Source organism: Panthera onca, chromosome E1 (genome assembly GCF_046562875.1).
Source record: "Panthera onca isolate mPanOnc1 chromosome E1, mPanOnc1 haplotype 2, whole genome shotgun sequence".
Classification (NCBI taxonomy): domain Eukaryota; kingdom Metazoa; phylum Chordata; class Mammalia; order Carnivora; family Felidae; genus Panthera; species Panthera onca.
The window spans coordinates 57,937,456-57,962,868 of record NC_138352.1 but is presented as its reverse complement, the minus strand read 5'-3'; the positions used below and the strand labels follow the sequence as shown (position 1 = coordinate 57,962,868).

The window sequence follows — 25,413 nt, the reverse complement described above, 5'->3', positions numbered from 1 at the left end:
ACCATTCCCAGGTCAGTTGGTGGAGGGCGAGGCGGACGTGAGAGCCGATTTCACGGATGCCCTTTTGACCCCGACAGCAGAGAATGGCTTCGGCCTGGTTACCCAGGAGATGGCGGCGAAGGCAGAACACACACCTGAGTTTCCTCTTAGTAAGTTATAGGACATAGCACCTGGGTGGCTCAGTCGGTTGAGCGTGGGACTCTTGATTTTGGCTCAGGTCATGATCTCACGGTTTGTGAGTTCAAGCCCCGCATCTGGATCCGTGCTGACAGTGTGGATGGAGCCTGCTTGGGATTCTCTTTCTCCCTCTCTCTCTCTGTCCTTTCCCCACTTGCACCCTGTCTCTCTCTCTCTCTCTCTCAAAATAAATATAAACATTAAAAGAAATAAATTACAGGGACGGAGGTGGGAGCCCCAGGACTCAGAGTCCCTGGAACCCTCCTGGTGCCCATCCACTCCAAGGATACTCTTGTGGGAAGCCACAGGACAACTCTGTCCAAGTCCCCATTTCACAGTTGGGGAAACTGAGGCCCTCTATGTTCCAAGGACATACGAGGAAGTAATGACAGAGGCCTGGTCTTATGGCTCCGTGGGATGCTCTCCACACCACTCAGAACCAGTTTGAGGGAGGGAGGAGGAGGAGGAGAGTTCTGCATGGCAGCTGGGTAGAGTTGCCAGAGGATGGTCTTCAGACAGGAGAGAAGGGGAGGAAGGAGAGAGACCTGGTGTCAAGGGTTTACTGTGAGGCCAACAGGGCTGGAAAGGCTGCAGTCGGTAGTCTCCGTGCAGAGAGGAAACCAGGTTGCCATCAGGAAATATTTCTAGTAAATTGTTCACAGAGATCTCAAGAGGGAGGGAAACCAATCTCCCAAAATTCCAGTATCGTGCTGTGGTTTATTTCCCCAAACTAAGCAAATGCTCATTTTCATAGTTATGTGGAATTTTTAAAATTCTTTAAGTTTACTCTTTTTTTTTTTTTGAAAGTGCGAAAGAGCACCAGCGAGGGAGAGGGAGAGAGAGAGAATTCGAGGCAGGCTCTGAGCTGTCAGCTCGAAGCCCCACATGTGGGCTCGAACCCAGGTACCATGAGATCATGACCTGAGGCGAAATCAAGATTCCGACACTTAATTGAGCCACCCAGGTGCCCCCTTTTTTGTATTCTTAAAGAGGTGTCCCAAGGGGCGCCTGGCTGGCTTAACTGGTGGAGCATGCGACCCTTGATCTGAGGGTTGTAAGTTAGAATCCCCACGTTGGGTGTAGAGATTACTTAAAAATAAAATCTTAAAAAAGAAAATAAAATCAATAGAGACGTCCCAAAGGTGTATAAGCCTCTGGCCCCACAGAGCCTGGATGTGCCCCTGGAGTCAAGGATTAGAAGAGTTATAGAGCCACAAAGGCGTTGAAGCCAGCTTCAGACAGGAGACAACTTAGGTTGGATTTTAAAGAGAGGACCCCACACGAAGAAGCAAACTGCAGCCTCTCAGGAAATGTCCTGAAACATCTGGGCGCAATCTCACAGAGTCACTGTTGGAGATGTGAGTGCCAGCTGACTCTCAAGCTGGCCCTGGGCAATTGAAGGCTGTCCTTACTATACGCTATTCCCACAGCAGTAGCTTTGAGAGAGCAATGTGTCGTCGAGACCATCTGGATGGTTTATGTGGCGGAACCTATTTAAGGCCTCTACGTAAACTATTAAGATTCCGGTGGGCAAGTGCAGAGACCCACTTGTCTTGTAGTCGCCCAGGACAAGTCTCATATGTCAGTTCCCTTGCTAATTAAAACCCCCACCTCCCAATCTGGAGTGCTCTGCCTCTTTCTTTGGTCTCTCCTTGGCCTCTGTGTACGGGAGCCAGTTTCAGATTTCACCCAGGGAACTTGTAGGTTGTGAACCAACACTTTTATTCAGTAAATGTGGATTTAGTGCCTCCCATGATCAGGAATGGTTCTAGGTATAAGGGATCAACCAGTGAACAAAACAAACCAACGAGCTGCCCTGGAGCTTAAGTTCTTATGTGTCTTGGGATAGGGTGGTGAAAGTTATAGATAAATGTGTAACAATAAAGTCAGCAGGTCAATAAATAAATCTCTGACACATTAGTGGTGATAAGCGCTATGAAGAAAAATGAAACAGGGTAAGGGAACTATAACTGGCGGGGGTGGGGGGGGGTGGGGAGGTGGGGCTAGGGAATGCTACTTTAGATAAGGTCGTCCGGGGAAAGACGTGAAGGAAGAGAAGAATCAGAGATTAGGGAAACTGTACCAGATAGAAGAAATAGCCAGTTCAAAGGCCCGGGGGCAGAAAGCCAGTAGGGCTGAATCAGATAATGGTAAGTGATGAAAGATAGGGTCAGAAAGGAAGTGGGGGCCAGATCAAAGAATGTGTTGGAGGTCTTGGAGAAAAGCCTCTGATTTTACTTAGAAAGCCACAGGAGGTGTTTTAAGCACAGACATGGAATAACTTTCATTTTTAAAAGATCATTCTGGGGGCGCCTGGGTGGCTCAGTCGGTTAAGCGTCCGACTTTGGCTCAGGTCACGATCTCGCGGTCGGTGGGTTCGAGCCCCGCATTGGGCTCTGTGCTGACAGCTCAGAGCCTGGAGCCTGTTTCCGATTCTGTGTCTCCCTCTCTCTGACCCTCCCCCGTTCATGCTCTGTCTCTGTCTCAAAAATAAATAAACCTTAAAAAAAAAAAAAAAAAGATCATTCTGGCTGTTCCGTGGAAATTTTATTTGGTGGGCATGGGTCGCATCAAGGCAACCAGTTAGGAAACCACTGCAATAATCCAGGTGCGGTGATGGTAGACCAGAGTGCATAGACCGGAGTGATTTCCAGAGTATTCCAAAATACTTTCCAATCTTTTATAGACTGAAGGTATTTGCTGATGCGTTGGTTGAGGGATGGGCAAGAAGGAAGAGTGGAGTTGTCGGGTACTGAAGTGGGGAAGACTGGGGCAGGAGCAGTGGGAGATCTGGAAATCAGAACTTGCGTTTGGACACATTAAGTTTATTAGGGATCAAGTGGAGCTGTTGAGTAGGAAGTTGATGTGTGTCTGGAATTTGGGGAAGCAATGCAGTTGGAGATATTGGAGACTTTGGTGAGGCTCATGGGTGCATAAACAGTCCTCGAAGTCATGGGACTGCAGGAGACTATTAAGAGTATGAACGTGGGCCGCCTGGGTGGCTCAGTCAGTTAGGCGTCTGACTTTGGCTTAGGTCATGATCTAGTGGTCTGTGAGCTCGAGCCCCACATCGGGCTCTGTGCTGACAGCTCAGAGCCTGGAGCCTGCTTCGGATTCTGTGTCTTCCTCTCACTCTCTCTCCCCCTCAAAAATAAATAAACATTAAAAAAAAAAAAAAAAGTATGAATGTAATTGAGACACCTGGCTGGCTCGGTTGGTGGAGTGTGTGATTCCTGATCTTGAGGTTGAGGGTTCGAGCCCCACGTTGGGTACAGAGATTACTTAAAAATAAAATCTTAGGGGTACCTGGGTGGCTCAGTTGGTTAAGCGTCTGACTCTCTATTTCGGCTCAGGTCGTGATCTCACGGTTCCTGAGATCAAGCCCCGATCTCCAAGTCGGGCTCTGTGCTGATAGCAAGGAGCCTGCTTGAGATTCTCTCTCTCTGCCCCTCCCTTACTCACAGGCTCGCTCGCTCTGTCTCAAAATAAACATTAAAAAAATTAAATTTAATTAAAAAAAATAAAATCTTTAAAAACATTATGAATGTAAATTCATGGAGGGGTCACACTTTGCCTTTCTCATCATTGCATCCCCACCCCAGGGTGCGACCTTGTGAGTGTATGCATACACACACACACACACACACACACACACACACACACACACACTGGGGTGCAAAGGAACAGACTGGGGGACAAGAGCTGGGCTCTGAGAGCAGGTCTCAGAGATTCATGCCATCTTGGCTCTCTCCCCTTCTGGTGGCCTTTCTGGATCCTGAAGGGACAGCAGAACCATATGGGCCATCAGGGCAGGGAGACAGCAGGGATGAGCTGGCTGAGGCACCCTGTCCCAGGAGTAGCCAGCAGTCCAACGCCCAGAGTGGATGGCTACCCGGAGGTAGTGGCAGGTTCAGATGCTGTACCTCCTTCCCCTCCCCCCAGGTTCCAAACAACCCCCCAGCAGTTTCCCCTCTATTCTGGCTTCCCAAGATCTCTGTAGCCATGGCCCTGCCCATTCCAAGTAGTCATTTCCCTCCCTCTCCCCCATCTCTTAGGCACCCCTACCCCTGTCCTCTACCCGCACCCTCCTCATCTAGTACCCTCCCTGTTCACCCCTTCTTCAGCACACTACTTCTCAGGAAGTTAGCAGGAAATTGACCCCACAACCCTGCAAGCCCTTTCTCTGGCTTCTGCCCCTGGCTTCAGGAAAGAGGATAGCCCATTGGGCAGGCCCGCCTGCCCTGGATCCTTAGCTGAACCTCCTGGTGAGTGGCAGCTTCTGGGCTGGTGGTGATCCCGCCAGCTGAGTTCTGTCTAGGGCAGGGGACACGGAGGAGGATGTGTGGAGCTGTAGCCTTATAACTCACTTGGCCTGTTTCTTCTCTACACATCCGGCTTCTGCACACGAACACATAATAGTAACACCACTAAGAGTAGCGGTAATAGCGGTGCCTGCTATTAAAACCTCCTTCCCAGCACTTCCAGGAATTATCTCAACCCTTCATACAACCCATGACATAGGTCTTATACCCATTTTACAGTTAAGAGAACAGACTCAGGATAAGGCCCTTGCCTGAAGTCTCCTGACTAGTGGGGGCCAAATCACAAACGGACTCTCCTCCTTCCCAGGTCCGCCTCACTCTTGCTGCAGACACCCTGCGGGAATCCAGGAATCATTCTCGACCTTGCCCCTCGGTGGGCTAGCTCCTTCCTCTTTCTGGGCCTCGCTTTCCGCGTTGGTATAACCCGGGCTAGCCACGGTCCTTCCAGATCACCCACTCGCTGCACGCGCCGCCTGTCGCACACGTCCCCCTCCACCCACCAGAACCGCGCGCCCCTGGGGTCGCAAAGGAGGGCGCGGCAGACAGCGGCGGGCCAAGCCTTTATTGCAGGGCGGCGGGAGGAGGGCCGAGCGCGGGGCCGCCCAGGTCGGCAGCGGACTCGTCGGCGGGCTCTTCGGCGAACACCGCGCGGTGCATGGCGGCGACGTAGCTGCGGCCGCTGGGGTCGGTGAGACGCATGCGCACCAGGGGCAGGAAGCGCTCCGTGCTGAAGTAGCGCAGCGCGGGGCGCGGGGAGCGCAGCGCGGCGAGGAAGACCTGGGGCGGCGGGAGGAGGCGCTTGGCCGGGGCTGGCCGCCAACCCCCACGCGCCGTCCGTGCTCCCAGGGCCGCGCCCGGCGCCTACCTCGGTCACCTCCTCCGGGTCCTGCGCCGCCTCGTGGAAGATCCGCTCCAAATGGCGCTGGTAGCGGGAGAAGAGGTCGCGGGTCTCGGCGTCCGCGCCGTCCAGCGCTCCGCCCGGGCCGCCCTCCAGCTTCTCCTGGAAGGCGGTGCGCACCGGGCCGCACTCGATGAGGCTCACGCTGCGGGCATTGAGCGGCGGGTGGGCGGGGGCGCAGTAAGCAGCCGGACTAGGCGGGCGGGGCGGGCGGGAAGGGGTCTGCGCGTGGGCCTCGGGAGCGTTTGAAAAGCGGCTTACAGCGGGAAAGGCCCCCCGGAGTGTGAGGGAGACGTGTGTCAGAATTCTAACCTGGCAGGCTCCCTTCAGCTGTGTGACCTTGGGCCAGTCACCTAACCTCTTTGGGCCTCCGTTTCCCAGCTGGGTGGCAGAAGTGAGATAACGAGTGCCAAGTGCCCAGTACTGCGCCTGGCACACAACAAATGTGAGCCGCAGTGGAGAGGGACCAGCGTGAGAGTGGCTCCAACAGGTCAGGGTCCTGGGGTTCCCAAAATCAGGATTCAGAGGGCTCTGGGGGTGGGGCGGTGACTCACTGGACCCCGAAGGGCGGCAGCAGAACCGCCAAACTCTCGCACAGACCTTCGATCGCAAACTTGCTGGCGCAGTAAACGGCGTTGAATGGCAGCCCTTCCAGGGGAGATGAAGCTTTTGGAGGCGCCCGGAGCCCACTGTAGCCCCTGGCACTGTCACCAGGCCCCACCCCTCCCGCTGGCCCTGCCCCATTCCACGCACCCATCAAGCCACCCATGCTCCCCGTCACCAATACGCGTCCCGAGCGGCGGCGCTTCATGTCCGGCAGGAAGGCCTGCAGTGTCCGCACCGTCCCTGCCACGTTCACGTCCAGCACAGACCCGACGGCGCCAGCCTCCTGCACCTCCAGCGGCCCGAGCAGGCCCCGGCCCGCATTACACACTGCGGGAAGAGACGCCGAACCCCACCTGCCTCGCCTTCCTCAGACCCAGCCAGTCCCCTTGTGTTCCCGGGGCCTCAGGACATTTTGGTTTGGACATAGGGTGGGGAAGGCTCACCCAGCACATCCACGCGGCCCTCGGTCACGCGTGCCCGGGCAGCGGCCACGGAATCTGCGTCCCTCACGTCCAGCTGCAACATCTCCAGGGAGCCAGGAGGGCACCCTCGGGACTGGGCCGCCTCCCGCAGCGGGCCCTGTGCCCTCAGGTCCCGCAGCGTGGCATACACTGGAGGTTCAGGGAGAAGACAAGGATCTGAATTCCCTGCTTACCCCTACCTGGGTCTCCTTGGGCTAGCGACTGCTCCTTTCTCTCTGTCCCAGCCCCTCATATACCTTTGAATCTCCGGGAGGGGTCGGATGCCAGACGCAGAGCCAGGTGCAGGCCGATGCCGGAGGAGCAGCCCGTGATGAGCACCACAGTGCGGTCCATGGGGAGAGGAGCTCGGAGGGGCGCCGGGAATGTAAGGCTTGGGTCTCTGAGCTCCAGAGCCCCTGCTCTGACCCGCCTAGGGCATGCCCACCCCTTGTTGTGTCTCCAGCATAATCTCAAGGCTGAGCCCTCCCGCCAGTCTGGGGCCTGCTCTCCCCACCCTTTATCTTGGTCAAAGCAGAGCTGAGGCCACTCCTGGGCATACCCCTTCTTCAGCTACTGGCCAGAGGGAGGGCAAAGTTTGCAAGCAGATGTGGGCTCGCCTGTGGGCACTGAGTGCCCTGGGCACCCTTCCCCTGTGTGTGCCTCTGTCCCACAGGGACAACGATAGGTTCCAAAGTTTGCTGCTGAGGGTGTGAAAGTATACATTTTGGGGAGGGCATTATCAGTTCCAAGGTCAGGTGTCAGTATTATGTACAGGGAGGCTGAGGCAAGGGGGCAGAGGGAAATGGCATCCACACCAGTGTCCATGCTGTAGCCGGGAGTCCTCCCAGCCATCTCAGTAGTGACGTTTGGACAGATAGGCCCAGGTGATTCACCAGTTTATTAAGTCGTATTAAAACAGTACTTTGATCCCAAATTTGGAGTGGGGGAGGAGAGCAGCTCACCTCCCTCTGCAGTTGCCAGGCTTGGTCCCCCAGCGGGCCTTGAGTTCCTCTGCCCAGGCCTGGGGCCCTCCTGTGATGCTTGTCTAGCTCCAGGCCCTGGGAACCCGCCCAGGCCCGGAATTCGGGAAGAACGCCGCCCAGGGGGTGGTTAATCGGTCACAAGGAGCCAGCCACCAACCGGGGGTAGTATCTGAGGAAGAGCTTTTTGGCCAGGTCCACAGTGTCACCGTGGGGCTGGCTAGGATACTTTTGTGTGCTGAGGACAAAGGTCTGCTCCAGCTGGAAGGCATTCTGGTCAAACTGGTGCTGTTGGAAGGGAACGCCTCGGACCAGGCTCTCCACCAGCATCTCCATGAAGAGCCGCCAGCGCGGGGTATAGTAGTCAGCCACCAGCCCCGCCAGCTGCTTGTTAGCGTAGTCCAGGATATTGCCCTCGGGCCCCCACAGGGTCAGCTGGTAGCGGCTGTTCTGCTCATAGAAATGGGCCTCGGCCTCACTGACGGCCGCTGCCCGGGCCTGCTCCAGCCAACTGCCCAGCAGGAAGCGGCTGTCACTAGCCAGCACCTTGTCCAGCGAGGGCAGAAGCTCGTAGACCAGGATGCCCGCCGCCCTCAGCAGGGGAACCAGCTCCTTGTTCAGGTAGGCCGTCCTCGCCTCCCCATAGTACAAGCTGACCAGCTCCTGGGCCGCCTGGCGAGTGACGTCCAGCAGGTCGTAGCGGAAGGTGGGGCTAGTGGCCAGGCTGGGAGTGGTTGTTAGCAGCAGCCGCCAGGCCTCAAACACATCTGATCGATTGTACCAGACAGTGGTAGTCATCTTCAGGGACGGCCTCCTGACCAGGGGGCTGCGATTATGCCCACTGCAGGCCTCACCAGAGCAGTTGTAGATGCTCCTGAGAAGTAGCCTCCAGGCGGCCTCCGTATTTCCGTGGGAGACCCCATACCGACGGGCCGCAAAACCAGTCACCCAGGCCTCCAAATCTGCCACTGGGTCCTTCCGCCAGCCCAGCTCCGCCATCAGGGCATAGACCACTTCGTTCTGGCCAATACCCTCCGGGGCCATGCCTGTACCTACCATGGTGGAATTGGGGAAGAGGCGGGCAGCGGCAGGACCTCGGTTCACGGCCTCCAGGGCCCCGAACAGACCGTGGTTGCCCCCAAAGTTATGCAGCATGCACCAAATAAAGGGCTGGCCCTGGAAGGAGGCTGTACGGATGTACACAGGCTGGCTCTCAGCAAACAGGTCCAGAACCAAGAGGCGGCCACGGGGTACGGCCCCCAGCACGGCGCTCACCTGGGCAGGCCCCCAGAACTGGGGCTGGTGCTGGAAAAGCCAACCTTGGAGCAGCCACACGGCGTCAGGGTCCACTGTGGTTGGGGCAGGGGTGGAAAGACAGAGAAGAGGGCTGATGAGAGGAGACAGAGCAGGGGAACATTCACCCCATTCTACAGATGAGGAAACAGGTCCAGAGAAGTTAAATGACTCTATCACGGGACACTCCTTCCCGTCACCCCCAGCCCACGGGGCACAGCATCTCACACAGCCTTCCCATCTGGAAGCTCCTCCTCCCAGCTAGAAGCTCCAGGGCAGTGTTGTCCAGCTTTATGAAGCATCAGAATTTCCCAGAAGACTGGCTAAAACGGATTCCTGGGCCCAAGCGGTAGTCATTCTGATTCAGGAGAATCTGCAGACCTGACAGGCTCTGGGGTGACGCTGATGCCGCCAGTCCTGGATCACGCTTGGAGCAGGCGCTCACTCTCAAGGAAGCCGGAGCCAACGGGTTCCCTTCCTGGCTGACACAGCCCACCCACCCCTACCCCCCGGCCATTCCCGACCTGGCCCCTCTCTGCCCCACCCCTGCAAGTGGCAGGAAGGAGCACTGGGTTCACATCTGTGCCCCAGGAGGAGCATCCACTGGCTTTGAACACATCCCCTAACCTCTGGCCCGCGTTACCTACCTCAGCTCGGAGGCAGAGGCCAAACAGAACGTTTTCAATGGCCAGCACTTAGTGACTTTACTCTGGGCCAGGCATCATTCTACTTACGAGGGAGCCTCATTTTACAGACGAGGCAACTGAGGCACTGGCAGGGAGGAAGTGGCAGCGCCAGGGCTGGAGCAGGCTGTCTGGCTCCAGAGCTCACCTCTCCACCACAGTGTGATTAAATGAGATGGTGTGTGTGTGCAAAAGTACTTGGTAGACCATCAGGTGATGTGAGTCAGTGCGACGGTGTTGTTCCCAGTCTCTTTTCCCACCCCACCGAGCTGTGCCACGCCTCCCCTTCCCACCTCCCCTGGCACCGAACCTGTGACCATGGCCTGGTAGACAGAGGCTGTGGCTGAGGCAAGGTAGGAGGGCTCCGAGGAGGGGGGCTGCATCTCGTTGAAAGTGTCGGCCCCGTAGATGTGGTCCGTGCCAAACTCTTTGGTCAGTTCCCGCAGGAAGAGGCTCCCAATAATAGGGAATAGAGGATCTTCCGGAGCCAGGAGGAAGGAGCAGGAGTAGGAGCAGTTGAAGTGTCCCCAGCTGCCCAGCTGGGTGACATTGACTTGAGGGAACACCCTAGTGGCGGGGGGCAATCCAGACATTTACCGGAGGCTGATGTGGTATCCGTGGCCAGCTCACTAGCTTCTCTGCGGTTCCTGGAACCCATCCCAGTTTCTCCTGCCTCTGTGCCTTTGCACATGCTGTGCCTTGTGGCCGGAGTCCTTTCCTCCTCCCTCCCTGCTTATCTAGCTGGTTATTCCTTTGAGTTTCACCTCATCTGGAAAAGCTTCTGCTGTCTCTCCCCCTCCCATGGGCTGAAACAAGCAACATTCAGCTTTTCAAGATCTGGCCCAGTGCTGAGCCCTGGCTTCCCCGCAGAGGCGGCCCAGACAGAGAAGTGGGCCCATGTGTATTCCTGCCCTTATCCCTGCCCTGTCTCCCCCCTGTCAACCTGTCACCCAGCAGGGGCAGAGCACATCACACGCCTTTGTCGCTGCATCCCCAGGACCCAGCACTGAGCCTTGTCTGACAAATGTCTTCTGACTGTATGAATGAGGTTCTGGCCACCCAGGCGGGAGGTGAAGGGGTGGCCAGTAAGGCCAGCAGCATGCACTAAGCCCTGTGACAGTCGTGGGAACCAGGTTGTCATGGGCATGAAGGAGGTGGTAACCAATGCTGAGGGTCCCAGCAAAGCTACCTGAAGGAGGGGAGGTCTCGGCTGGACCTTGAGGAATTTTCCGGTCACAGCAGGGGAAGAGTTGGTAGCACAGAGAAGCAGAAAGGACAGAGAAGACTGGCGCACCCCAAGTGTCACTAAATAAGAGGTGCCACTTGCGAAGGCTGTGCCGAGCCACATATACTTTACAAGTAAGGAAACGGAGGCGCAGAGCAGTCATGTAATCTGAGTCCAAGTTCATGTTGCTAGTCGGTAGCAGAGCCAGGAATCAAGCCCACGCCTACATCCAGAGCTTCAGTTTTTATTTTAATTACGTCTTGCAGGGAAGAAGAAATTTCCTCTCTGAGCCGAGCAGGGGGTGGGGGGAGGAACCTTACCTGGTGATAGCCTTGGGGACATGTCCTGCAAATGCAGGTAACACTGGGGTCATGCCGAAGGAGCGCATCCGGTCCAGGATCCGATGCTGGGGACAATGGAGGAGGAGCTGGTAGGCATGGCCCTGAGGGCGTAGGTCCTCACTCCCCCAGGGCACACAGAGTTCCCCTCAAGGCCCAGTTAAGAGCCCTGAGGCTGGCCAAATACCACCCTCCTTGGCCCCTGACTCTCTAGCACTTTCCAATTCTGCCCCCTTTCGTTCTCCGTCCTTTTACCTGTAGGTAAAGCTGTTTGAGGTGCCAGGAGCGGGGCAGGGGGCCACCCCAGGTGTGCAGGTTGCCCATGCGCCCCCAGGCCAGGAAGGCAGGGCCAGTGAAGTACTCATCGATCTCTGACTGGGTCAGGCCCAAGGCCAAGTATACCTGAGGAGGAGGGCGATCCCCACACATGAGTACACACAGATACATTCATCTCCATTCATTGATTCATTCATTTCACAAACATTCATCTCTTCTCTGTGCTGAGCCCTGGAGTTACTAAGACAAAATGTGACCCTTGGCAGGAGCCCAGAGTCCCAGAGAAACAGACCTGTGAACAGGTGAGTTTACTAATCTGTCAGCCTTGTCGCCAGGGTGAGGTAAGGCACAAAGGGGCTCTCCCCAAAATGGGGAAGGGGCCTTAGAAGGCCTCATGGAACGAGGCTGGCTAGAGTGATGGGTGAGGCCAGCTCCACAGGGGCCGAAACGGGGCCCAGTGCAGCCAGAGCCCTCAGGGCCCAGGCACAGAAGCGCCCAGGCTGGGGACAGCCCGAAGGGGACAGGAGCTCCTGAGTGTGACAGCAGCAGGTCTCCGCCAGATTTGCACCTCAGAAAGGACGCGGCTGGAACTCAGGAGCCAGGAGTCCTGTTCAGAGGCTCTTGTGGGGAAGAGGGTCATTCATTCTTGCGTGACTGGGGCCACGAATAAGGATAAAGAGCGCTCCTCTGTGTTTTGGCTCAGAATAGAAGCCTGTTTCCAGAGGGCTGGGGCCACCGTGCACGCCACGGACACTTCTGAAGCCTTTAGTCTGGGTACCAGACGCTGTGCTGTGGGGGAGGCAGGGACACAAGGGGAAGGAGGATGTGGTGGGCACGCACCCGCTGCCAGATGGCCTCCTGGCCGCTCCAGGCCAGTGCCAGGTTGATGCCATTCAGTGCCATCCAGTCCAGCTCCTTCTCCCAGCGGGCCCAGTCCCACCACACGAAGGAGTAGCTGTGCGTGCACACATTCTGGTAATAGCGGTACCTGCGGGCAGGGGCATGAGCCGCGGCATGTCCCTGGGGGCAGTGGGGATGTCCCCCACCCCCCCACCCCAGATCTAGCCCAGAGGGGAGGGGTCCCAAATGTAACCCCTCTCCTGCTTCACTCCAGGACCCACCCCAGGTGGAGTTGAGACTCGGTACTGAGGCAGGAGGGAAGGGAGACTCAGGTGACAAGGTGACCAAAGTACAGCCATTTTGGTTTTAGGCTGACCCTTAATCTAAAAGTCAGCAGGTCATAAAAAGAGTCACAAGACCCCACTCCCTCGGGCAGTAAAAGCCACAAAGGCTGCACATTCTTAAAACTGCTCCTTATGGGTAAATCCACAACCCAATCACAACCCTGAAACAATGGAAAAGCTAACCAGCCAATGTAAAGGTTAAAGCCAAAGTGAAAGAGGAAGCCTCTCCCTATATGGATAGCTAATTTAAAAAAACTTATAAATCCCTTCGTTAGAAGCAAAGGGGTGTGTGTCGTCCCCCTCCTCTGGGAGGAGAGATCCCTACTTTGTGAAGTAGCACCTTTCTTCTAGACTTCCGAAGTCTTTGTCCCTTTCTCTAAACGGCTCGCTCTCGAATCTTCCTCCCAAAAAGCCAAGAACTTTCTTGGCGAGGGTCCTGAGACCCTCCCATTTGGGGCCTCGGACTGTGGGCATCAGTACGGGAGCTTCCTACGTGCCCCCGACCTGTAGCCAGGCAGGTATCTGGGAGAGCACAGCTGACCCTTCTAGAGCCCCCTTCACCGTGTTTAAGTGCTCTATGGCAACACCGGTCCCTATCCTGGAATGGGGGGGGCGGGTCTCTCTCCCCACAGTCTAAAGGGGAGACAGATGAGTGAACACACGACCTCCCTGCGGTGGGACAAGCTCCAGAACGGAGGCTGCGAGGGAGTGGATACCATTCCTCTGTGGTGCATCTTCCAACAGAAGGTGGGGAGGGAAATGACTAGCGTTTTTTGGTCACTAATTATGCACCACAAATTCTACCCCCGTCACCGTGCAAATCCTCACAACCAACACTGCGCGGTAGAGGTCATTACTTCCACTTTTCAGATGAGCCAGCCGAGGCTCTGAGAGGCTAAGTGACTTGCTCAAGGACACACACGGCTTTGAGAGGCAGAGCCTCTGGGATCTGAAGCCAGAGCTGTGCCACCCTAAGGCCGGCGCTACGTTCAGTCTCGGTCGCTGCGGTAGCGACCGGGAGAGCGCGGGGTGGGGCGGGGACTCAGCGAGGGGAGGCGCCCAGGGACGGGAGGCAGGTGCCGGCAACCGCGGGGGGGGGGGGGGGCGTGGAGCCCGGCGGGCGGGCGGGCCCCGTACCTGTTGGGCGTGGCCTCGGTCAGCTCCTCAGGCACGGCGGGCAGCGGCTCGGGCAGGCGCAGCTGAGAGCCCGACCAGGCCACGTGGCAGCCGCAGAAGTCGCGCAGGTAGCGGTGCAGCCCCGCGGCAGCGGCCACGCCGGTGGAGCCGACCACCCGCACTCGCGCCCCGGCGCCGCCGCCGCTCAGGCGGTAGGTGTCCAGGCCGGACTCGGCCGCCAGGGCGCGCTCCACCGACACCGAGAAGGCGGCCGCCCGCCCGGGCCCCAGCAGCCGGGCCAGCAGCTCCCGCACGGCCGCCGCCTCCCGGGCCTCGTCCCCGGCCGAGCTCCCCGCGGCGGCCAGGAACAGGAAGCCCAGGACCCCAGCCACAGCGGCCCCCATGGTCTGGCGGTCTCAGGCTGGCTGCGGCCCCACCGGGCATCCATTGGGACTCAAGGCTAGGGGCGGGACGACCCGCCGTCCAATCAGCTGCGGGCCTCAGGCCACGTGGCACAGAAGTTAGTGCACCAGGAAGCTCGGGAGAGACCGCGCTTCCGGGTCCCGGACCAGCTCCCGGAGGATGTCTTCTGACCGGCCGCACGTGGTGCGGGAGCGCGTGATTCCACTGTCATCAAAAGCCCGGGATGTGATCCGCTGCCCTTCACGAGCGCTAAGGCGCCGTTGTATCTGAAGGGCTTTCGCATGCAATTCACTGTCCTTCCGTCCGGGCAACTGTCCACAACAGATATTTTTATGTGGGGTTTTATTTTGTAGCAGGCATTGCCACCCTTCTCTGGGGGAGACCTAGAAACCAAACACTCACATAAAGATCTCAATTACAGTTGTGAGGCTGTGAGGAAATACAAAGGTACCCGACCTAACGCTTCCACACTTGATCTTAGCCAAAAGGCTGAGAAGCGATTAAGCCTAAAGCTTCTAAAAGGAAGTGACATTTAATATGAATTAAATTGGAATTGACTAGGAAAAGAGAAGAGAGAATTTCGGGCAGAGAACATGTATATAGGAAGACTGTGGAAGGGTAAAGAAAGCTGGGCAGATTTGAGGAACTAACTAAAAATTCCAGAAGTTGGAGGAGAAGTGGGTCATGTGAGCCTGGTCTGGCTGTGGTGGGGCAGGGCCTGGTGGGTGAGTTAAGGGCTCTCCATTTGATCCTTAAAGGGTAGCTGCAGCAGGACAGGTCAGGAGTTACCTTCATTTTACATATTGGAAAACTGAAGCCAGAGAAAGGATGTGACTCGGACAAGCTCAGTAACCGATAGGAGAGCATGTCCAGGACTAGAACCCAGACCTCCTAACTCCCAGACTAGCGTTCTTGCCACCGTTCCCAAATGATGCAACTTTTCAGGCTGCCTTCCTGGGCAGGATGGGGTTGGGTGGGGCTATGTGGTGGCAGGTAGAGATGGGGCCTTTAGGAGGACCACACTTTCTGAGAGGATTCTGGGTCCTTTTGGAGGCAGATGTAAGTTTTTCCAGATTGTCAGGCGGGAGTGAAGCAGCTTAGAGAAAGGGGAGGGGTCAGAGGAGAGTTGCCAGCCCAGAGAGAGAATCCAGAGTCTGGACCAGAAGAGAACATGGGAGTCCACTGAGCTTGCCCTTTTCCTCTGCCACCTGCCTGGGCACAGGCACAAGCTGCAGTCCCCCTGCCTTGTTCCCAGCTCAGCCAGCAGCCTCTGCAGGAGGTGCAGCCCTGCTCCCAGTCACTTCCTAGTGTCAGGAGGTTCTCACCCTATCCCAGGGAGCAGCTCCAAAACGAGCCCAGAGAGATGTGCCCTCATGTGGCCCTAGCCTAAAGCCCCCCAGGCCCCTCTCCACTACCCTCCAGAACCCCCCCCCCCCCATTCTCCCTCCAAACATTCCTTGCTCTGGATAAGACTCGTCAGACTCTCCTCCAGCATTTCTAGATCTTAGGGAACACAAGCGTTGGGGGAGTTGGGCTGCAGATCGTCAGGATTCAGCGTGCCTCTCTGTGGGGTCTGGGTCCACCTCTCTGTGGGGTCTGGCGGGGGTTGCTGGCAATGGCCAAAGATGAGGGACACCGTCCACATTCAAAGCCTGAGCTCATGGGTGCTGGGCAGGAGCCTCACTGATTATAGTGGACATGTCACACTGTCTCTTTGCTCATCTTCCCCACCAGGCTGGGAACTCTTTGAGGACAGTAGGGGGCTGGATGAAGAAACTACGCTACATCGACTGGATGAAATATCAAGCATTTGCTTGAAAGAAAAAAAAGATGAGGAAAATGTGTGGTGTTGATTCAGGATGTTCTGCAAACTATACATACATAGTTCTATATATAGTTTAATTACAGTGGGTATAGCAAACTCCCATTTGTGTTTTATTTTATTGTTATTTTTTAAACTTTTTTTCAATGTCTATTTTTGAGAAAGAGATCGCAAGCGAGGGAGGGGCGGGGAGGGGGGGACAGAGGATCTGAAACGGGCTCTGTGCTGACAGCAGAGAGCCCAATGTGGGGGCTCTAACCCATGAACTGCAAGATCATGATCTGAGCCGAAGTTGGACACTTAACTGACTGAGCCACCCAGGTGCCCCGCCAACATTTTTGTTTTGTTTTAAAAAAAATTTTTTTACGTTATTTTTGAGAGAGAGAGAGAGAGCAAGTTGGGGAGGGGCAGAGAGAGATGGAGACACAGAATCCAAAGCAGGATCCAGGGTCTGAGCTGTCAGCTCAGAGCCTAACACCGGGCTTGAACCCGGGAACTGTCAGGTTATGACCTGAGCCGAAGTCAGATGCTTAACCGACTGAGCTACCCAGGCACCCCGACTTTTTTTTTAATGTTTATTTATTTTGAGAGAGAGAGAGAAAGTGTGCAAGTGTGAGCGGGGAAGGGGCAGAGGGAGGAGAGAGAGAGAATCCCAAGCAGGCTCCACACGGCCAGTGCAGAGCCCCACATGGGGCTCGATCCCACAGTGAGACCCCAGCCAAACCAAGAGTCTGATGCTAAACTGACCGAGCCACCCAGGCACCCCTATTTTTCCCAACTTTTAGAACCTGAAGGGCAGCTTGATGGCTCAGTTGGTTAAGCATCTGACGTTGGCTTAGGTCAGGATCTCATGGTTTGTGGGTTCGAGCCCCACATTGGGCTCTGTGCTGACAGCTCAGAGCCTGGAGCCTGCTTCGGATTCCGTGTCTCCCTCTCTCTTTCTGCCCAACCGTGCTCACAATCTCTGTCTCTCAAAAACAGATATTAAAACAAACAAACCCAACTGTTTATTTTCTGTCAACCTTATTTCTTTTTGTTTGCCTTTGTGGAACAGTAGCTCAAGACCACTCCGTGGGTTGTTCCTATCCATTCAGTGGCCTGAGCAGTGGGAGGCGCAGACCAGTCTTCGGTGGTGGCTGGGCGCCCCAGTCTTCGGCAGGGAACTGCTGAGTGGACCCCGAGCGCACCAGCACGCCTGCAGACCAGTCTGCGACTTCCGGTGGAGTAGCCGTGAACTCAGGAGCTTGAGCCCTCCGTTTACCCCAAAAGTCCTCCTTGGTCACAGCCTTTTCAGCAGCGGCCTGCGCTTGCTTTTCCATGTCTTCACGATCTCTGTAGAAGTAGAGACCAAGCATGAGGTGGCTCTGGGGAGGCTTCCCGGATCTGGATGGGGAAGGTTCCAGAGCGAAGCAGCCAGCAACAGGGGTGGCCCCTGCAGCACACTTCAGCACGGCTCGCTGGTCAGGACTACTGGACGATGTGACACTGACACCAGCTGGGTTTTCAATGGCAACAACGGCATGAGCTGCCAGTGGAAGTTTCTCTCCCAGGTTCTCTTCGGATTTATGATGGAGATATCATTCGTCCCCTTTCCTTTTGTAGATGTACCGGAAGTCAGGGTGGGTGCCACCTAAGCGGGCTCCTGTTGCAAGAAATTTGAGGACATCCTCCTCCTTCATTTGCGGGACATAAAGGGCTCCGGACATTGTGAAATTTCCCTTTAAGTTACGACAGGAGCGCAAAACAATGCCCATAGGGACCCCTCCCTGGGTGTCCCGGAAAGCTCCCATTTGTGCTTTAAAAAACTGAAAGTGGCCCCTGGGTGGCTCAGTCGGTTAAGCATTCAACTCTTGATCTGGGCTCAAGTCGTGATCTCACAGTTTGTGGGTTTGAGCCCTGTATCGGGCTCTGCACTGACAGTGCGGAACTTGCTTGGGATTCTCTCTCTGCCCCTCCCCACACTTGTACTCCTTCTCTCAAAATAAAATTTTAATAGGTCATGTAAACAGTGGTTGCTGTGGGTGGGGCACTGGGACTCTCAGGGCTGGAGGAGGACTTTTGTAACAAGCCCTTTTGTACTGTCTGATCATTTTCCCATGACACATTTTATTTCTCAGTTACTGTGCGTGGAACAAGTGAGCTGGGCTCTCCGCTCTCCATCTGTCTCCTCTTTTGTTCTTAGCCAGCCTGACCTTCTGCTTATGCACCCCAGAATACCTCCAGGGTCACTTATCCCTTTCTGCCTAGCTGTCACAGCCAGCAGGATCCCACCTACCTTCCGAGTGAGGAGGAATGGGTCCTTCCTTATCTTGCCACCAGGGGACAGCCCACACCCAGGACATGCCTGGGGAGCTGGGAGAGCAGGCAGGTCATTGAGAATCTGAGTGGAGCTCCGATGTCCCTTCCACACAGGGTTCCTGGGGGCAGAAAGAGGCGCAGTCCCAGTGAAGGACAGGACGGGGAGTAGGATCCTGAAAATGGCGATGGCATTGTCCCCTAGCGCTATAACACGAAGCTGGCCCATAGCCACTCTCTCCCACACTTGTTCCATGACCTCAAGATGAGGAGAATTCCCTGAACAAAGCACAGGCTCACTCAGCAGAGGTCTGGGGTCCAGGGATTCCACAAGAAGGGGAGCAGCATACAGGGCATGTCCCTTAAAAACAGAACAATGGATCCATCCTGCTTCCCACCAGTACCTGAGGGCTCCTGGGATTTCCCACACCCTCCATGGCCCAGGTCCTGGTCAGTCCATCTTTAGCTGGCTGGGCGGGAGGCGGCGCAAGACCAGGAGACCCCAGCAGTTCCGCTCAGCCAATGACCTGCCAGCTCAGGTCTTTTCCGCCTGGGCAAGGGACGAATTTCTCCCTGGGGAAACCCTAGGTCTCCCACCCCCTGCCCCATTTTATTGATATATACCAGAAAGTTTACCAATTTAAAGCATGCAACTCAATGAGGTTTTTTTTTTAAAGCAACTTCACAGTTGTGCAACCATCGCTATTGTCTAATTTTACATTGTTATCATTCCCCACAAGAAAACCTGCACCCCTTAGCTGTCACTCCCATTTTGATCCTGCCCCAGCCCCATCCAGAGCCAGTCCTAGGCTAGCCCATCCACTGTCTGGTCTCTACAGACTTCCCCATTCTGGACATTTCACACAAACGAAATCACCCAATATGTGGTCTTGTGTCTGGCTTCTCAGCGTAACGCTCTTGAGGTTCATCTGTGCTGCAGCCCGTGTCAGTTCTCCGTTCCTTTCGCTGTGGAAGAGTACCTTTTGTATGGATGCACCACCCTCTGTTCGTCCATTCACCAGCTGACGGACATCTGGGTTGTTTCCATCTTGGAGGAATGAACGGTGCCACGATGAACACTTGTGCCCGAGTTTGAGCACATTCTTTTTTTTCCATTTTTCTTGGCTGGAGATGTAGAAACCGAGTTGCTGGGTCGTAGGTTAATTCTATGTTTAACATTTTGAGGAACCGCCAGACCGCTTTCTGAAGGAGCTGCACCATTTGCACTTGTAACTGTCCCTTCCCAATTACCGCCTTTCATGGCAGGTTTGATGTGGCAGATCCCCTTGTGGTTGACCCATGGTTCCCTAATGATGCCGAGTGTCATTCCCCGGGCTCACTGCTTACTCGTGTTTTTCTTCCTAGAAATGCCTTTTCAAATCCTTTCGTTTTTTAAATTAAGGAGTATTTTTTTACCTTTTATTTTTTAAGATTTTATTTTAAATATATTTATGTTGAGAGATAGAGAGCGCAAGTGGGGGAGGCGCAGAGAGAGAGGGGGAATCCCAAGCAGGCTCCTTGCTGTCAGCTCAGAGCCTGATGTGCAAACTCTCGAATCTGTGAGGTCGTGACCTGAGCCAAAATCACCCAAATCAAGAGTCGGATGCTTAACTAAGCCACCCAGGCGCCCCTAAGATTTTATTTTTAAGTAATCTCTACACCCAACGTGGGGCTGGAACTCATGACTCCAAGATCAAGAGTCGCATGCGCTTCCCACTGAGTCAGCCAGGGGCCCCTAATTTTTTTTTAAACCTTTTAAATGAAGGTATTTGTCTTTTTGACTGAATTGTAATTCTAGATACACATCCTTTATTAGATAGGACTTACAGTTTCTCCCAGCGTGAGGGTTGTCGGGGTTCTGTCCCTTAAAGCACAAAAGCTTGTCAGACCAAAGCCCATATCTTCTTTTTATCTGTTTGCTTTCAGGGTCTACGAAAAATCATCGCCTAACTTATGGTCATGAAGACATTTTCCTTTAATCTCCCCTAGGAATTTTAGTTTTAACCCTTACATTTAGGTCTATGACCCACTTTGAGTTAACCTACACACATAGTGCGAGGGCTCCAGGCCAAAGTTGTTCTTTTGCACGTGGATACCCAGTTGTACAAACACTTGTTGCAGACCGTTCTTTCCACACTGTATTGTCTTGGCCCCTGTGTGGAAAATTGATCAGCCATAAACAGGGCTTATTTCTGGACTCTGAATTCAATTCTATGCCATTGATTCCAAATATCTATTCTTAGTAAGCCTCCCTTTTGAGTCAGTAACAGAGCAGAGGCTAAAAAACTCATCCTGGACTGTTCACGCAAGGAGCCAGCGGGGGGTGATGCACCCAAGAGCATATTCTGGGGCAGGTGGCCTTTCGGGGAAGAGAGGGTTCGAAGATGGGGGTGGGGGAGATAAGGAACACGAAAGGGTGTTCCTGCCCCTGCTCACCCTCCTGGGGCAGCAGTTGTTGGCCCGCTGTCCACGTTCCCGTGCAGCCCTGTCCTGGAGGCCCCAGGAGGCATGGAGAGGGAGGGCGAGCGAGAATGTGGGTGCCTTACATCACAGTTAGGAGGGATCCAGCACCCTCCCAGCCCACCCTGCCTGCTGGCTCTTCAGCTGCCTGCCTGCCTGCCTCTGCACCTCACAATTGCCCGCTGCCTGGAGGAACACGACGCTGAGCTTCCACTCACACCAAGGCCAAGGGCATCAGGGCTCAAGATAGCCAGGCAGTACTGAGTCCTGGAAAGCACACTTGGAGTAGAGGGAGAGGAGGGCAGGCAGATGTCCAGCCTCCCCCTTCCCCCGCTGTCTGGGTGGGTAGTGTGGGAAAGGGGGGTGAGGATGATCCCCTCAAGTCCCTTCCCCACTGAAGGCAGGATCTGCAAAGCTGCTGGGATCGAGGGAGGGGAACGCGCCTGGGAAACCTGAGAGGTGACAATTTCACAAACGGCCCGGCCGGGCCACTGCAGCTGTGGCCTCTGATCACAGGAAAGCAGACACGCTGGAGGAGGGGCAGGGGCGTGCAACACGGGGCACAGGGACAGACAGCCTTCCTGGTAGAGTCAAACACACTTTATTCAGCACGGGAACGTGTGAACAGAAGGGCCTCCGGCAGGGTTCCGGACAAAGAGCTCTGAGGCAAACCCTGCTGTAAACAGAGCAAAGGGCATCATGTAAACCACCAGCCCGGAGGGGAGGGAATCTGCACAAAGTCGGGGCAGGTCACACTGGCCAGCACATGGTGAAGCGGGGGTGGGTGACCCATGCCCAGGAGAGTCGTGAGCAGCTCTAAGTAACTCAGAAAAGCCAGGGTAGGAGGAGGGCAGGGGCCTGGCCAATTCAGGGGATTATCTCGACCACTGAGGGCCACGGGGTTCGATTTGGCTGAAGCAGCCCGGGCTGCTGTGCCAACACATGATTACAAGGCCCTGAGAGCCATAGCCTGGCATGGGGGGGACAGGAGAGGTGGCCCTTGGGGGTGCTCACCATCGGCCCACAGGGCAAGGCTCTCACAACCAGGGGCACTGTGGCCCTGGCGGTCGCCTCCAATCAGCAAACTGTAAATGGCACCGACCTTCCCTGCCCAGGACCCCACTCCCTTGACTTGGGACCCCAGTGGAAGTGGGGAGGGGCAGTGGAAGGCAGAGCAAGGCAGGTCCGTAGGCAGAACCACCTCTGATGACTACAGTCTTGCCCTCGAGACTCACGATTAGGGGTGGGGAAAGGTTGTGGGGTCTGCACCCAGAAATAGCCTCTGTCTGAACAGTGCGCCCGGAGGGCATGCTTGTGGCAGGGCCCGCACATGGCCTGAGAAGCAGCAGCCAACCACAGCAGGCAGCCAGGACCTCTGTTTGGGTCACTCCCTGCTGTGCTGTTACACCGGGTACAAACAGGAGCAGGGGGAAGGAGGGGATTCTGGGAAGGAGGAGGAGAGGGTGCAGGTTAGGGAGGTAGTGTTGGGTATACCCTGGGACTCTTGGGAGTGACAGGGAGAAGCCATGCACGACGGCACAGCTGGGTCCAGCTAAATTCCCGATTAACAACTGCTCTGAAGGCCAGAGGGATAGGCAGAGAACAGAAGTGCCCTCTTCCTGGACCCGCCCCTGCTAACCCAAGAGTTGGGTATGTTCAAGAGCACCCCTACCCCCAACCAGTGACTAGAGTGGCAGGAACAGGAGGCTCAAAGTCTGAGTGTGGATGTGAAAGGTGCTTCTTCCATGGGCTTTGGGCTCACACGTAAAATGCAAACTTGCTCACCACCAGAGGACAGAGGAGAGGCTGTCTTTGGCTGGACAGAGGCTGGGAGGGCAAGGCTGGTGCCCAGTAGGTGTGAGTGACAGCCAGAGCCCAGCTTCTCTCTAGAAAATCACTATACTACACAGGAAGTTGGTGGCGGTGGGGGACCCAGGGAGGGCTGGATCTATCTAAATGACTCACAGATGGGAGGGTGGCTGGGATGACACAAATGCCCCGATACCCAGGGATCACAACCGACAGGCGAGAGGAGCAGAGCTAACAACTGTGGAGGGACGGGGGGCGGGGGGGGGGGGTGGCCTGTGGTACACAGCCCTCCATGGGGCTCACTCGTCAAACTTCCCTTCCCGAATGTGCTCAAAGGAGAAGGGTAGGAACTTGAAACCGGTTCCGCTGTAGAATTTATTCTGGAACTCGACCCTGGGGAAAGGGAAAAAGAAAGTCGTCATTCCACAAAATCCTTTTGGGATTTCACAGTTGGGCTAGGAAGATGCTCTGATGCTCCTCCCCTCATTTTCCTAGCTGAGCTCAGCCTTCGGCCGGCCGCGCACCAAGCCCCAGCCCCCGCCCGCTTCCCACCATGCACACAGGCCCCACTTCTGCAGCCAGGGCCTGCCCCAAACCTGCCCTGGGCGAGAGTGCAGAACATCTCCACACTGGTTTGTCCTCAATTCTCGCTCTGTTCTACTGAGCAAGAGTGTTTCTGCAAAACTCTGTCTAGCCATGTGCTAAATGATTGGCTTGGGTCTCTAACGACAACGAAGAAGTGTCCCCTAAACACCCCCCTCCTGGCAGGGGCTCCCAGTAGACCTCTCTGAGAAGCCCCTGGGCGGCAGGAGCTCTGGCAAGCACCCTTGTTTGTTTCTTTTCTTGCTGGAGGAAGGAGAAGGGAGGGTTGTGAGTAAACGCTGGGAGATGGGCGCTTTAGAGGAGGAAATTCCCAGGAAAGGGGGGTGGAAATCAGGAGGGGAAGTCTTCTCCAAGCAATGGCCAAAATATTCTCCAACTACAAAAACATCTGAGAACGAATTCTTCTCCCAGGGGCTGAAAGGAAAAGCAGAGCTTCACCTCCCTTCCCAGGCAGCTCAGGATCCATCCCCAATGGTCTCCCTGGGGCCCCTTCAAACTCTGAGGGGCAGGAAGACCGCGCTCCCGGCAGCAGAGCCAGGCTCAGCCCGTGCTTCCCCCTGCACACTCCCTGGATGGCTGCCCAGCAACCAAATCACCACCAAATATGGGCAGAAAAATGCATGATTCAGAGGAAAAAAAAGCCAAGGAGAGCTGCCCTGAGGAATAGTTTCCACTCAGTGCAGTGTGCCCCTGGGGGCACCAGAGCCCCCAAAAGGACAGGCAGAGCTGGGGGTGGGGGCGGGCTTCAGGCAAGGGCTCTGGTGCAGGGCAGGGCTTCATCCTGCCTCCAAACCAGGGGTGGGGGTGGGGGGTGGGGGGTGGGGTGCCTGCACGTTGGAAGGGCTGTCTGCAGCAGAGGTCCTCAGAGGCCCCGTCAGCCCTGGGGTGCTGGCTGAGAACACTGGAGCTGCCAGCTCCACCCCCTGGGGATAAGAGGTGAATAGAATTTTCTGCGTGGGTGTAAGAACAGGCAGCCTTCTCCTCCCAGCCCCACATTCCACAGGCTGGGCCCAGGTCCCCAAGCCTCCTGGACTCTGGAGAGTTCCCTGGGCCAAGCCCCTCAGGGAAAAAGGATCTGGGGGAGGGGGCTTCAAACTGAAGTCAGTCCCAGGATTCCCGGCAAGAGCGATTCCAAACCAGGATCTGGACTTGTCCCCATATCCTAACACCCAGAGAAGTCCTACAAGCTACAGCTACTCAGGCCTCTGTTGTGGGAATTAGGTCGGTTCCCACTTCTCACCCGCTGCTGCTGGGCCTGAATGCTTCAAATGCTTCGTGCTGGGTAGGCTGTTTGCATATGGGAAGGGCATTTCTGAACAGCTAAAAACAGCCTCACATCCCATTTGCATTCAACAATATGTAGCCAGATGGTGGGTAAGTCACCTTAGGGTCTATGAGGAGATCTCCTGGCTGGCTAATCACACAAACAATTCAAATTCCAAACTGGCCGAATGAAGTAGAAGCGTCAAAAATTTTCAGATGCCCATGGGATCACCATCCTTTTCTTGCCATTCCTCTGTGCGCCTCATCTATCCATGGGGCCCAGTGGGTAGGAAGGGGGGCACGTGTCCAGGGCCATCTTGGGCATCTCGGGGTCAGCTTGACGTCACCTCTCTGCTCAGCCTCGCTCACCCCATCCTCCCAGAACAAAGTTGGAAAGCAATCTCCCTGTTGGGCTCCCCGCCCTCTTCTCCCTCCCAACCAGGGAAATGTGTGCTTCCTGAGAAAGTACAAACACAAAGTTCTTTGCGCTGGGGCCCACAGGGCCCTGCTGGCTGTCCTGCAGGTCCCTCCTATTTTAAGGGCCTGCTATACTACTCAGGGAGCCTCCAGGGCCTCAAGTCACTGAAAAGTACCTCTAGAATTCCACAGTTGGGAGGAGGGCCTCAGGAAGTCGGATGGGTTTCTGTGTCACCCCTTCCAGCTCCAGGACCTGGCAAAGGCCACCCAGTGACCCAGAAGGGTAAGTGGGAGTCCACAGAGCATTCATTCCTGCTATGTAACAGGAAACCTTGTTTCCTTGAGTGAGGGAAGGAGAAAGGAGTCCTGGGCCTCCTCCCTTTCCTGGCAGGCTTGTGGCTGAAAGGAAGCAGTTTTAGAAAGAGGATTCTGGGCTGAGCTGCTTCACTGGCCCTTTCTGCCACTCTCTGAGTAGTCCGGGGCCTGGCACACATATCTGTCTGATGGCCCAAATGTCAAGGCAATAATGGCAGCCAGGAACTGTACTTCAGGCGTTCCTACTTCTCCTGGGCCAGCCATTCCTGCAACCATCCCATGGTGTCCTGCTGTGGCCCCACTACATTCCTTACAGCAATTTGGTCCCCATTTTCCTTTGGCCTTCAAACAATCTGTGAGTGTGCAAGTGTGCACATCTATACATATGTGGAATTTGCTAGATAAGAAGGGATTAGGTTCCTGAAGGTAGGCCATGGAGCAACAGTC

The 25,413-nt window shown here is 55.6% G+C and overlaps 3 protein-coding genes across 8 annotated transcripts in view; all 3 read right to left on the bottom strand.

Moving 5' to 3' along the window:
- Positions 1-2,693: 2,693 nt before the first annotated feature.
- Positions 2,694-7,053, bottom strand: HSD17B1 (hydroxysteroid 17-beta dehydrogenase 1). 2 transcript variants are annotated; one of them, XM_060646047.3, is made up of 6 exons: positions 6,722-7,053; positions 6,447-6,614; positions 6,179-6,330; positions 5,710-6,045; positions 5,365-5,542; positions 2,694-5,276 (listed from the first exon to the last, which is right to left on the bottom strand). In XM_060646047.3, the coding sequence occupies exons 1-6, from the start codon at positions 6,816-6,818 to the stop codon at positions 4,780-4,782; spliced, it is 1,428 nt and encodes a 475-aa protein (XP_060502030.1). In that variant the 5' UTR covers positions 6,819-7,053; the 3' UTR covers positions 2,694-4,779. The 2 variants fall into 2 exon arrangements, with proteins under 2 accessions (XP_060502030.1, XP_060502032.1); XM_060646049.3 differs by having other exon boundaries at positions 5,047-5,276; positions 5,952-6,045; positions 6,151-6,330.
- Positions 7,054-7,341: 288 nt separating this feature from the next.
- On the bottom strand, positions 7,342-14,041 carry NAGLU (N-acetyl-alpha-glucosaminidase). The gene is made up of 6 exons (XM_060646043.3): positions 13,581-14,041; positions 12,100-12,247; positions 11,239-11,385; positions 10,966-11,051; positions 9,731-9,987; positions 7,342-8,793 (listed from the first exon to the last, which is right to left on the bottom strand). The coding sequence occupies exons 1-6, from the start codon at positions 13,961-13,963 to the stop codon at positions 7,583-7,585; spliced, it is 2,232 nt and encodes a 743-aa protein (XP_060502026.1). The 5' UTR covers positions 13,964-14,041; the 3' UTR covers positions 7,342-7,582.
- Positions 14,042-22,559: 8,518 nt separating this feature from the next.
- The window catches only part of ATP6V0A1 (ATPase H+ transporting V0 subunit a1), a 54,598-nt gene continuing 51,744 nt past the window's right edge, over positions 22,560-25,413 (bottom strand). For all 5 annotated transcript variants that reach the window (XM_060646036.3, XM_060646037.3, XM_060646042.3 and 2 more), the window contains one exon: positions 22,560-22,761. In XM_060646036.3, coding sequence (XP_060502019.1) covers positions 22,668-22,761 — 94 coding nt within the window. In that variant the 3' untranslated portion in view covers positions 22,560-22,667. The remainder of the gene's footprint in view (positions 22,762-25,413) is intronic.

Coding starts and splice junctions, on each gene's coding strand:
- HSD17B1 (XM_060646047.3), bottom strand. CDS start 6,818: ATGGACCGCACTGTGGTGCTCATCACGGGCTGCTCCTCCGGCATCGGC. Junction 6,046..6,178: donor GCCGCTCGGGACGCGTATTG/GTGACGGGGAGC, acceptor CTCCCCTGGAAG/GGCTGCCATTCAACGCCGTT. Junction 5,277..5,364: donor ACCCGGAGGAGGTGACCGAG/GTAGGCGCCGGG, acceptor CCGCCGCCCCAG/GTCTTCCTCGCCGCGCTGCG.
- NAGLU (XM_060646043.3), bottom strand. CDS start 13,963: ATGGGGGCCGCTGTGGCTGGGGTCCTGGGCTTCCTGTTCCTGGCCGCC. Junction 9,988..10,965: donor GTCCCCAAGGCTATCACCAG/GTAAGGTTCCTC, acceptor CCCCGCCACTAG/GGTGTTCCCTCAAGTCAATG. Junction 8,794..9,730: donor CTACCAGGCCATGGTCACAG/GTTCGGTGCCAG, acceptor CCCCAACCACAG/TGGACCCTGACGCCGTGTGG.